At 47.5% G+C, this 12,373-nt stretch overlaps 1 protein-coding gene across 1 annotated transcript in view; it reads left to right on the top strand.

The window, feature by feature from the left end:
* Window positions 1–12,373, top strand: part of KRBA1 (KRAB-A domain containing 1) — a gene marked incomplete at its 5' end in the record, with an annotated part of 84,117 nt that overhangs the window by 60,206 nt on the left and 11,538 nt on the right. The window contains 2 exons of the mRNA XM_080976104.1: window positions 4,905–5,135; window positions 7,283–7,603. Coding sequence (XP_080832230.1) covers window positions 4,905–5,135; window positions 7,283–7,603 — 552 coding nt within the window. The remainder of the gene's footprint in view (window positions 1–4,904; window positions 5,136–7,282; window positions 7,604–12,373) is intronic.

The raw sequence follows: 12,373 nt of genomic DNA, 5'->3' as shown, positions 1-12,373 counted from the left end.
CACTCCTGCACAATCACTCATCCTGAACTTCTGAAGCAACTGCTCAATTTTACCTCTCTGGCTGAGCAAAAAACTTCCATCCTGTGCACGCTCAACATTGACACCTAGATAGGTTTTGACAGCACCAAGCTGTTTAAGCTTGAATCGTTTACCTAGCTCTTTGGCAAACTTCTCCGCCTGTTCATCTGTTTCTGAGACGAAAAGCACGTCATCAACCCAAATCAGCACCAGTTCCTGTGAGTCTCCTGATCCTCTAAGGAACAGGCAACTATCAGCAAGACTCTTCCTGAAACCTAGCTTCTCCAAAGCTTCATTCAGGCACATGTTCCAGTTTCTAGCAGATTGACGTAATCCATAGATGGATTTGTGCAATCTCCACACAACATCCTGCCTTGAGTTCTCAAACCCCGGAGGAGGAATCATGTACAGCTCCTCCTGGAGATCTGAGTTAAGGTAGGCAACATCCACATCAAAGTGGTTTACCTTCCAGCCTCTCTGTGCCGCACAAGCTAAAAGCGTTCTCAGAGTCTCCGCTCGTGACGTTGGCGAATACACCTCCGTGAAGTGTATTCCCTTCCTCTGAGTAAATCCTCGAGCAACTAACCTGGCTTTATACTGCGGCTCTCCAGCACCAGTGGGTTTCAAACGGTAAACCCACCTGGAACTCACAGCCTGCTTCCCCGGTGGCAACTCTGTGAGTGAGAACACACCTAGATCTTTCATGGACTTCATCTCTTTGTCCATTGCCCTGTGCCACTTGCCTGCTTCTTCCTCAGGTAAACTCTGAATATCCTCGAAGGATTCAGGTTCACATCTTGCAGAACCTACCCAGACGCCTGAAGCGCCGTACCGATCAGGAGGCCTCCTTGTCCTCGCTGATCTCCTCAGTGTGACTCCTGGTGACCCTGCCGCTTCACTGGGTCCAGCTAAGTCATCCTCAACTTCAGTGTCTTCCCCCTCTGACCTGCTGCACCTCTTGGGCCTTACAGCTGGTCCAGCAGGTGAAGAAGGCTCACTCTTTGGCTCAAACTTGACACTTGCCTGAGGAGGTGTTCTAGGTTCCCCCCTCTGAGGGATCCTGAGCTGTCCCTGCCTTGGACTCTGTTGCTCTGGACCGTGGTCCCCAGCAACAAGTTCCTCCTCCTCCTCGTCTGAGTCATAGAACTGCTGTGGAAGCACGTCTGGATTAGCGTGCAGACGTTTCCAACCAGCTTGCTCACAGAACTCAGCGCTATTGCTGATAACCAACCTAGACTGGTCTCCACTTGGGTATGCAAAACTCCAGGCCTTTGAGCCAGGCTCATACCCTACAAAGATCATCCTTTTAGACCTTGGCTCACCTTTCTTGCGTAGAGCCTTTGGAATAAGCACCCAAGCCTCACAACCAAACACACGAAGGTAGTGTACGTTAGGCTTCTTTCCATGAAGTAAGAAATACCGTGTATTTCCTACACTAGAGTTGTACACTCTGTTCTCGGTATGGACCACATATCTCCAGGCCTCCGACCAAAACTTCTGGGGTAGCCCTGCGTCCCACAAGATCGCAGACACAGCTTCCTGTACCGTCCTGTTCTTTCTCTCTGCGACCCCATTCTGTTGCGAAGAGTAAGGAGCGGTCAGTCTGTGGCTAATCCCCTTCTCCCTAAAGAAATCCTGTAAAGCAGAACCAGTGAATTCAGCACCTCTGTCACTTTGAAAACCACGAACTTTGGTGGAAAAAGTTACCTCAACTGCGGTGATCCAATCCCTGATCATTTTAGCCGCCTCCCCTTTCGTTTTCAGAGAGAAGGTCCAAGCAGACCTCGAAAAATCATCAATCAAAAGCAAAGAATACTTCGAACCTCCCAGAGACTCAACAGACATGGGCCCACACAAATCTGCATGAATTAATTCAAAGGGTTGCGTGGTCTGCCTCTCTGACTTTGGATATGAGCATGTCACAACTTTCGCCTGTTTACATGCATTGCAATCTAGAAATTTGTCACAAACATTAAATTTGCACCCTTGTGTCAGCTCTGGTGCTTTCTGGAGAAATTTCCAATTCAAATGAGCGAAGCGTCTGTGCCAAATATGTAAACAACCATTGTGGGGCACTACATTCACACATTGGCCCTTCGCATCTTCGGTATCATCCTCTCCTGTGGAAAAAGGCACATTTACAGCAAACAAATTATCTTTAGACTGCACTGTGTACACGTGTTTCCCATCCTTGGAAAATTCACATTTGTCACCTGCAAAAGAAACTTGAAAATTATCAATCAATAGATCATGCACACTTAACAAACAGTTAGTTAAACCGGGCACTGCATAAGCTTTGACTTCATGCTTAAGGAAAGGACAGAAGAACAGTCCTGTTTCTGTCAGCCTTTTTCTGCTTCCATCTGCAAACTTAACAAACTTCTCAGTTTTTACTGTCCTGCAATTCCTCAAAAGATCAGCAGATGGCACTAACGAGTTTGAGGCACCAGAGTCGATGATTATAGTGAGAAAGTCTTGTTGTTTACATTCCTGGGTCGCCAGGGCAACAATCTCCTCACTACCCCCCTCCTTGGGGCTTCTGCAGATGTCCTCTCTGGTTGTCACGGCAACAGACTCCCCCCGGCAGGAAGACTTGCCCACGACCTTCACAGCTTCCGTAGATGCAACTCGCTCAGTTGTCATGGAGACTGGACTTGTCTCGGCGTTCCCACACAACTCTGAAGCGCTTATCTCTACTTGCTGCAGGTGGCTGACCTTGAAGCCTCTAGCACTTTTCAGCTTCCCAGGCTCCGACTCACGACGTAAACAACTCTTGGCAGCTTTTGGAGAAAGAGGCGTCTCTGAGCTTTCACTGCTCACTGCCCCCCCACTGCTCATGGGGTCTCCAGGACGTTTTTCTGCACCCCCTCTGAAGGGTAAAGGGCTCCCAACACTTGGCCCCTCTTCACACAGACACGTTGCAGCATCCACACAGCTCCCAGGCTCAGCAAAAGCACAAGCAGCATTGCTAGCAACAACAACAACAACAGCAACAACAGTCCCTTCGCCCCCCTGTGGGGGCTCACAGCTCCTCCCAGCTGTGCATCGGTGGCCGGCGCCATCTTGCCTCTCCCTTTCGGATGCAGCCACTTCTCGGCCCTTGCTTCCCACTCCAGCTCCACAAGCTTCTTGGAGTGCTAGCCAAGCGGCCTCTGGCTTTCTTGCACCCAGGACAACAGGCACCAGATGAGCATCCACACTTTCTGCCAAAAAAGCAAGCACACGCTTCTCAACTTCACTTTGCTCTGCAGCCCTTTCAGCCTCTGCTTTCCCAGCTGCATTCTGTGTGGGGTGAATTACATTCCACAGCTGCTCCCCCACCAGCAAAAGCTCCACTTGAAAGCTCCACTGCAGCCAATTTTGGCTAGTCAGTTTCTGACATAGCAGCTTAAGCTCAAAGCCATGTTCACAGGGCTGAGCCATTGCCTCCCTTCTGTTGGCTTTTCCCAAAAGGTACTCACTCAGCCAAACTGGGCACTCCAGACGTCATGGCTCTTGGCTCCCACTCTCCCGTCAGCCTCCTCCGATCTGCCTCTTTGAAGTCTCCGGCAGTCGATCAAGCTGACGTTCAGCAGATAAAACTTCAAAGCCCTTCCTCACACGCTTCACGTTGATCCATAACCATGTTAGGTAAGATTTATTGCTTTATTGTTGTGGTCCGGCACACTTCCCCCTGCGAGCCTCTGCAGGTCGTAAAGCAATTAGCAATTAGCAGAATTGCACAGCGTCCGTGTAGAAAGGGCAGTCAGTAAATAGGACCCACACGTTTCTTCTTTCCTAGTAGCACTTTATTTGCTCAGAAATAGCATATTTACAGTCCATCTGATTCAAGTTGCATTTTGCGACCTGTCTCTCTCAGCAGCTGCGTAGCAAAGCTGCTTTCACTTTTCACTCAGCTCACAGCATTCCAAGCTGCTTTCGTCACGTCCTGGCTTACTTCCCTTGTAAGCGCCTCCTCTCAGCCTCGAGACACAGAAGGTTAACCCTTCACTACACCCAACAGGAACTGTAGTCCCAAAACAGCCGGGGACCCAAGTTTGAGAAAGACTGATGGTTGCCAATCAATACCATAGCGGTCAACCTTTCCTTTTTTTGCGGGAAATTCCCTTATTCCAGCGCCGTTTCCCGCTGCTTCCCGCTGCTCTCCCGGATTGTTAGATATCCTGTAGACTGTCACGGGACAGGTGAGGCTGCTGATCCCTTATTTTCAAATCTGAAAGTTGACAGCTATGATCAATACTGAGCTGGTGGACCTGTAAAAGGGTAAAAGAATACTGGGAAATAATAATGAATTGGAAAAAAATATGTTTAAAAGTACCATACTTTCCCCAAAAAAGCAGAGTCCGTTTTGTTGGGGATAATTCAGATAGAAATTCCTAGGTGTCAAAAAAGGTTAATCATGTATGCCACTACTGCGGACCATGTTTTGTTAGCCCCAAAATGGAAAATGAGCGAGGTCCCAACCAAAGAAGAATGGCAACTCAAGTTGACGGAATATGCGCAGCTTGCAGACTTAACATACAGAATATAGAGAACAAGAAGAACATACATTTAGAGAAGATTGGAAGACGTATATTGAATATATGGGGGGAAACTGTGTGCACTTGAAAACATTGGCAGCATTAAGATAAGATAAACAAGTTTTGATGGAAGTAATAATGGAGTGCTGAATGGTAAAATATGCAGGGGTTTATGAGATGAAAAACAAACCATGGAAAGAGAAGAACGGAAGTCATTGATATTTCAAGGATGTTTAAATGAGTATATTAAATCGCAAAACAGAAAACTGAATAAAAATTATTTATTAAAAAAGACAGTACTGAGCTGGATAGGCCAAGGGTCCGACTCTGCTTCCTCTGCTCAAAATGCCCTTTTCTTTCCTCCAGGCGGCGCCACAAACAGCATCCCACCACGTCCCACTAGCTCCTCTGGCTCCATGGCAGCGGAGGCCGTGGTGGAAGCTTCCCCCCTCGACCGACTGATGAGTTGCCTGAAGGAGATCCCCATTCAGAGGCCGAGTTACCTGAACACGCCCAGCGTCTCCTCGTCCGCCTCCAGCTGCAGCGAGAGTGAGCGCCAGAGCCCCGGGTGCAGCCTCTGGTGGGACTGCGCTCAAGGTGGGTGACGAAGACGGGGATGGACCCATTCTGAGCAGCGGGGCTGAGGACCAGCGTGGACTCATAAATCAAAATCAAATAAGTGTTGGAAATGTAAAGAGAAAGAAGGTTCTTCTTATATGTGGTGGTCTTGTAGTAAGGTCAAAGCTTACTGGGAAATGATATATAATGAATTGAAAAGGATGTTCAAAATAACCTTTGTAAAAAAACACTAGAAGCTTTTCTTTTGGGGATTATAGGGACAGAACTACCTAAATGGTATAGAAATTTATTTATATATGCTACTACAGCGGCAAGAATGCTATTTGCCCCAAAGTGGAAAGAAGCAGATGTCCGAGTAAAGGAGGAAGGGATGCAAAAACTTATGGAATATGCATAAATGGCTAAACTTAACCGGAAGAATAAGAAATCAAGATAACAAACTTTTTATGAAAGAATGGAAGTGGTTTATTGAATATTTACAGATAAATTGCAAACACATAAAAACATTGGCAGGATTATTGTAATAACCTGCAGTTACATAAGAGTATATATTTAAAGTAGCTAAATAAATGAGCAAATTAAGTGAATTTGGATATGCAGCAGATATTAAAAAAAGTACTTTAAGGAACCGCAGACAGAGGGGCAAGGAAGTCAAGTTTTGAAATGTTAAAATGATTGTAAAATTAATGAAATGTATAAACCTGAAAAGTATAAATAAAATAAGAGAGAGAGAGAACCAGCTTGGACTTGGAGAAAAGGCCAGCTTTCATTTCAGGATGCAGCGAGGCTGCTATTTTAAAATACTTTATTTAAAAAATGATTGATCAGCCCTCAAGTTTAAAAAGTTCAAGGCATCATCAGAGATTTGCAACATCTCCTAAACAATGGCAGTTTTCTTTCTCAAGCTCTGGGAGGAAGACCTTTCATTGCCTACAGACAGCCACCCGATCTTAAACAACTCCTCACCCACAATAATACAACAACCAGGCTTAAAATGGACACTGGTACCAGAGCCTGCAATAAACCCAGATGCCAACTTTGCTGCCACATACACCCGGACAACACCATTACTGGACCCAACAACATCAAACGTGCCATCTCAGGACTATTTAATTGCTCATCTTCTAACATTGCGTATGCCATCAAATGCCAACAGTGCCCTTCAGCTCTCTGTATTGGACAAACAGGCCAAACCTTACGACAAAGGATAAATGGACATAAATCTGACATCAGGAATCACAAGACAGAGAAACCAGTAGGAGAACACTTCAATCTCCCAGGACATTCAATACAAGATCTCAATGTAGCTGCCTTATTACAAAAGAATTTCAGAAATAGACTTGAAAGAGAAGTTGCTGAATTACAACTCACCACTAAACTGAAAACTATGGAGAGACCTGGTCTGAACAGCGATATTGGATTCTTATCCCATTATACAGGCTAAATCTATACTTGGTCATCTGCATACTGACCCTTTTAAAACCTTTTTCTTGTGGGACCAACTGTCATTAACGGTCACTAACAGACTTACCATACCCATTAGCCAATCACCCATTCCCTCCCCTCCCTCTCATTGTATATAAGGGTCTGGTGACTTCTGTTTCAGTGTATCTGAAGAAGTGTGCATGCGTACGAAAGCATATACCTAAAACTACTCGATTGGTCTCTAAGGTGCTACATCAGGGGTCAGCAACCTTTTTCGGCAGGGGGCCGGTCCACCGTCTCTCAGATCATGTGGTGGGCCGGACTATATTTTGAAAAAAAATAAATGAACAAATTCCTATGCCCCACAAATAACCCAGAGATGCATTTTAAATAAAAGCACATATTCTACTCATGTAAAAACACCAGGCAGGCCCCACAAACAACCCAGAGATGCATTTTAAATAAAAAGGACATATTCTACTCATGTAAAAACACGCTGATTCCCGGACCGTCCGCGGGCCGGATTTAGAAGGCAATTGGGCTGCATCCGGCCCATGGGCCTTAGGTTGCCTACCCTTGTGCTACATTATAATTTTTAAATTCTTTTGGAAGGATTCTTTTAAAGACTTTCTGAGATCATATAACTTTTTTGAAGACTTGATTCTTTTAAGGGAATTTTTAGGTTTTTAAGAAGAGTCTTTTCAACTATCTTTTTAAATAATTGTTTTAATTTATTTCAGTTGGAGTGTTTTCGTTCTTCCTAGACACAGGATCGGAGATGGAAGGGACTTTGCAGCAGAAGGGGACGGAGTCCAGGCTGCAGAGCGCGTTGCTTGCTCCCGAGGAGGAAAGGGGGCTTCCCTCCGCCCGAGAACCAGAGCTTGTCACCATGGGCAGCCGAGCGCCGTCGGCCTCCCCTCTTGGTGGCCTGGAGAGATGCTTAGACAGCATCGCCATGAGCCAGCCTCTCCCCTCCAACATCCCACCTGGTGATGCCAAGAGTCCGGGCGACGTGGTACCCAGGAGATCCCGGCAAGGGATGGTTGGATCGCATCCCACAAGTAAGTGAGGCTGTGGGTAGCCTTTTATGGCGGTGGGTTTGACCCAGGACCGGGACCTTGCAATTAATTATTTAATTAATTAATTAATTAGTGTGCTGTTCATCTATCAATCTCAGTGGAGTTCTCAACATAAAAATACAGGATAAACCCAAATTGCATCCAAACCAATAACCCCCACCCCACAAACATATTTGAAAGGACATAGGAGGCCATTAACCAAAGGCCTGGTTAAAGAGGAACATTTTTGCCTGGCACCTAAAGGTGTATAATGAAGGCACCAGGCAAACTTCCCTGGGGAGAGTATTCCAGAGACAGGGAGCCACTGTGGAGAAGGCCCTGTTCTTGTGTTGCCTCTCTCCTGACCTCTTGTGGAGGAGGCACATGAAGAAGGGCCTCAGAAGATGATCTCAGGGTCTGGGAAAGAGGCGGTCCTTAAGGTATTGCGGTCCTGAGCCCTTTAAGGCTTTATAGGTCAAAACCAGCACTTTGAATTGGGCCCGGAAACTAATCTGTAGCCGGTTCATTTGAACCAAGATCGGTGTTATATGCTCAAACCGTCTTGCTCCAGTGAGCAACCTGGCCGCTGAATTCTGCACCAGCTGAAGTTTCTGAACAGTCTTCAGAGGCAGCCCTAGGTAGAACGCATTGCAGTAATCTAACCTTGAGGATACCAGAGCATAGACAACAGTAGTTAGGCTATCCCTGTCCAGATAGGGGCGTAGCTGGGCCACCAGCCAAAGCTGATGGAAGGCACTCTGGGCCACTGAGGCCACCTGAGCCTTGAGCGACAGCAAAGGATCCAGGAGGATCCCCAGGCTATGAACCTGCTCCTTCAGAGGAAGTGTAACCTGTTGGGTGTAGTGAAGGGTTAACCTTCTGTGTCTCGAGGCTGAGAGGAGGCGCTTACAAGGGAAGTAAGCCAGGACATGACGAAAGCAGCTTGGAATGCTGTGAGCTGAGTGAAAAGTGAAAGCAGCTTTGTTGCGCAGCTGCTGCTGAGAGAGAAGGATGCAAACAGGGCGCAAAATGCAGCTTGAATCAGATGGATTGTAAATATGCTACTTTTGAGCAAATAAAGTGCTATTAGGAAAGAAGAAACGTGTGGGACTGTTTTACTGCTCTTTCTACACGAACTGCTGTGCAATTCTGCTAATTGCTTTACAACCTGCAGAGGAGTGCAGGGGAGCGTGCCGGACGACAAGAGTAAAGCAATAAATCTTACCTAACATGGTTATGGGTCAACGTGAAGCGTGTGAGGAAGGGCTTTGAAGCTTTATCTGCTGAACGTCAGTTTGATCGACTGCCGGAGACTTCAAAGAGGCAGATCGGAGGAGGCTGACGGAGGCTGAGAGCCATGACGTCCGGAGGTCCCAGTTTGGCTGAGTGAGTACCCTTTGGGAAAAGCCAACAGAAGGGGGCAATGGCTCAGCCCTGTGAACATGGCTTTGAGTTTAAACTGCCATGTCAGAAACTGACTAGCCAAAATTGGCTGCAGTGGAGCTTTCAAGTGGAGCTTTTGCTGGTGGGGGAGCAGCTGTGGAATGTAATTCACCCCACACAGAATGCCGCTGGGAAAGCAGAGGCTAAAAGGGCTGCAGAGCAAAGTGAAGTGGAGAAGCGTGTGCTTGCTTTTTTGGCAGAAAGTGTGGATGCTCATCTGGTGCCTGTTGTCCTGGGTGCAAGAAGGCCAGAGGCCGCTTGGCTAGCACTCCAAGAAGCTTGTGGAGCTGGAGTGGGAAGCAAGGGCCGAGAAGTGGCTGCATCCGAAAGGGAGAGGCAAGATGGTGCCGGCCACATTCTTGAGTGCCGATACACAGCTGGGAGTAGCTGTGAGCCCCCACAGGGGGGCGAAGGGACTGTTGCTGTTGCTGCTGTTGTTGCTAGCAATGCTGCTTGTGCTTTTGCTGAGCCTGGGAGCTGTGTGGATGCTGCAACATGTCTGTGTGAGGAACCTGAAGAGAGGTCAAGTGTTGGGAGCCCTTTACCCATCAGAGGGGGTGCAGAAAAACGTCCTGGAGACCCCATGAGCAGTGGGGGGGCAGTGAGCAGTGAAAGCTCAGAGACGCCTCTTTCTCCAAAAGCTACCAAGAGTTGTTTACGTCGTGAGTCGGAGCCTGGGAAGCTGAAAAGTGCTAAAGGCTTCAAGGTCAGCCACCTGCAGCAAGTAGAGATAAGAGCTTCAGAGTTGTGTGGGAACGCTGAGACAAGTCCAGTCTCCATGGCAACTGAGAGAGTTGCATCTACGGAAGCTGTCAAGGTCGTGGGCAAGTCTTCCTGCCGGGGGGAGTCTGTTGCCGTGACAACCAGAGAGGACATCTGCAGAAGCCCCAAGGAGGGGGGTAGTGAGGAGATTGTTGCCCTGGCGACCCAGGAATGTAAACAACAAGACTTTCTCACTATAATAATTGACAGTGGTGCCTCAAATTCGCTAGTGCCATCTGCTGATCTTTTGAGGAATTGCAGGACAGTAAAAACTGAGAAGTTTGTTAAGTTTGCAGGTGGAAGCAGAAAAAGGCTGACAGAGACAGGACTGTTCTTCTGTCCTTTCCTTAAGCATGAAGTCAAAGCTTATGCAGTGCCCGGTTTAACTAACTGTTTGTTAAGTGTGCATGATCTATTGATTGATAATTTTCAAATTTCTTTTGCAGGTGACAAATGTGAATTTTCCAAGGATGGGAAACACGTGTACACAGCGCAGTCTAAAGATAATTTGTTTGCTGTAAATGTGCCTTTTTCCACAGGAGAGGATGACACCGAAGATGCGAAGGGCCAATGTGTGAATGTAGCGCCCCACAATGGTTTTTTACATATTTGGCACAGACGCTTCGCTCATTTGAATTGGAAATTTCTCCAGAAAGCACCAGAGCTGACACAAGGGTGCAAATTTAATGTTTGTGACAAATTTCTAGATTGCAATGCATGTAAACAGGCGAAAGTTGTGACATGCTCATATCCAAAGTCAGAGAGGCAGACCACGCAACCTTTTGAATTAATTCATGCAGATTTGTGTGGACCCATGTCTGTTGAGTCACTGGGAGGTTCGAAGTATTCTTTGCTTTTAATTGATGATTTTTCGAGGTCTGCTTGGACCTTCTCTCTGAAAACGAAAGGGGAGGCGGCTAAAATGATCAGGGATTGGATCACCGCAGTTGAGGTAACCTTTTCCACCAAAGTTCGTGGTTTTCAAAGTGACAGAGGTGCTGAATTCACTGGTTCTGCTTTACAGGATTTCTTTAGGGAGAAGGGGATTAGCCACAGACTGACCGCTCCTTACTCTCCGCAACAGAATGGGGTCGCAGAGAGAAAGAACAGGACGGTGCAGGAAGCTGTGTCTGCGATCCTGTGGGACGCAGGGCTACCCCAGAAATATTGGTCGGAGGCTTGGCGATATGTGGTCCATACCGAGAACAGAGTGTACAACTCTAGTGTAGGAAATACACCGTATTTCTTACTTCATGGAGAGAAGCCCAAGGTACACTACCTTCGTGTGTTTGGTTGTGAGGCTTGGGTGCTTATTCCAAAGGCTCTACGCAAGAAGGGTGAGCCAAGATCTAGAAGGATGATCTTTGTAGGGTATGAGCCTGGCTCAAAGGCCTGGCGGTTTGCGTACCCAAGTGGAGACCAGTCTAGGTTGGTTATCAGCAATAGCGCTGAGTTCTGTGAGCAAGCTGGTTGGAAACGTCTGCACGCCAATCCAGACGTGCTTCCACAGCAGTTCTATGACTCAGACGAGGAGGAGGAGGAACTTGGAGCTGGGGACCACGGTCCAGAGGGACAGAGTCCAAGGCAGGGACAGCTCAGGATCCCTCAGAGGGGGGAACCTAGAACACCTCCTCAGGCAAGTGTCAAGTTTGAGCCAAAGAGTGAGCCTTCTTCACCTGCTGGACCAGCTGTAAGGCCCAAGAGGCGCAGCAGGTCAGAGGGGGAAGACACTGAGGATGATTTAGCTGGACCCAGTGAAGCGGCAGGGTCACCAGGAGTCGCACTGAGGAGATCAGCGAGGACAAGGAGGCCTCCTGATCGGTACGGCGCTTCAGGCGTCTGGGTAGGTTCTGCAAGATGTGAACCTGAATCCTTCGAGGATATTCAGAGTTTACCTGAGGAAGAAGCAGGCAAGTGGCACAGAGCAATGGACAAAGAGATGAAGTCCATGAAAGATCTAGGTGTGTTCTCACTCACAGAGTTGCCACCGGGGAAGCAGGCTGTGAGTTCCAGATGGGTTTACCGCTTGAAACCCACTGACGCTGGAGAGCCGCAGTATAAAGCCAGGTTAGTTGCTCGAGGATTTACTCAGAGGAAGGGAATACACTTCACGGAGGTGTATTCGCCAACGTCACGAGCGGAGACTCTGAGAACGCTTTTAGCTTGTGCGGCACAGAGAGGCTGGAAGGTAAACCACTTTGATGTGGATGTTGCCTACCTTAACTCAGATCTCCAGGAGGAGCTGTACATGATTCCTCCTCCGGGGTTTGAGAACTCAAGGCAGGATGTTGTGTGGAGATTGCACAAATCCATCTATGGATTACATCAATCTGCTAGAAACTGGAACATGTGCCTGAATGAGGCTTTGGAGAAGCTAGGTTTCAGGAAGAGTCTTGCTGACAGTTGCCTGTTCCTTAGAGGATCAGGAGACTCACAGGAACTGGTGTTGTTTTTTGTTGATGACGTGCTTTTCGTCTCAGAAACAGATGAACAGGCGGAGAAGTTTGCCAAAGAGCTAGGTAAACGATTCAAGCTTAAACAGCTTGGTGCTGTCAAAACCTATCTAGG

The sequence above is a fragment of the Podarcis pityusensis genome (genome assembly GCF_964106645.2).
Source record: "Podarcis pityusensis genome assembly, chromosome: 12".
NCBI lineage: Eukaryota > Metazoa > Chordata > Lepidosauria > Squamata > Lacertidae > Podarcis > Podarcis pityusensis.
This window is presented reverse-complemented; position numbering and strand designations above follow the sequence as displayed.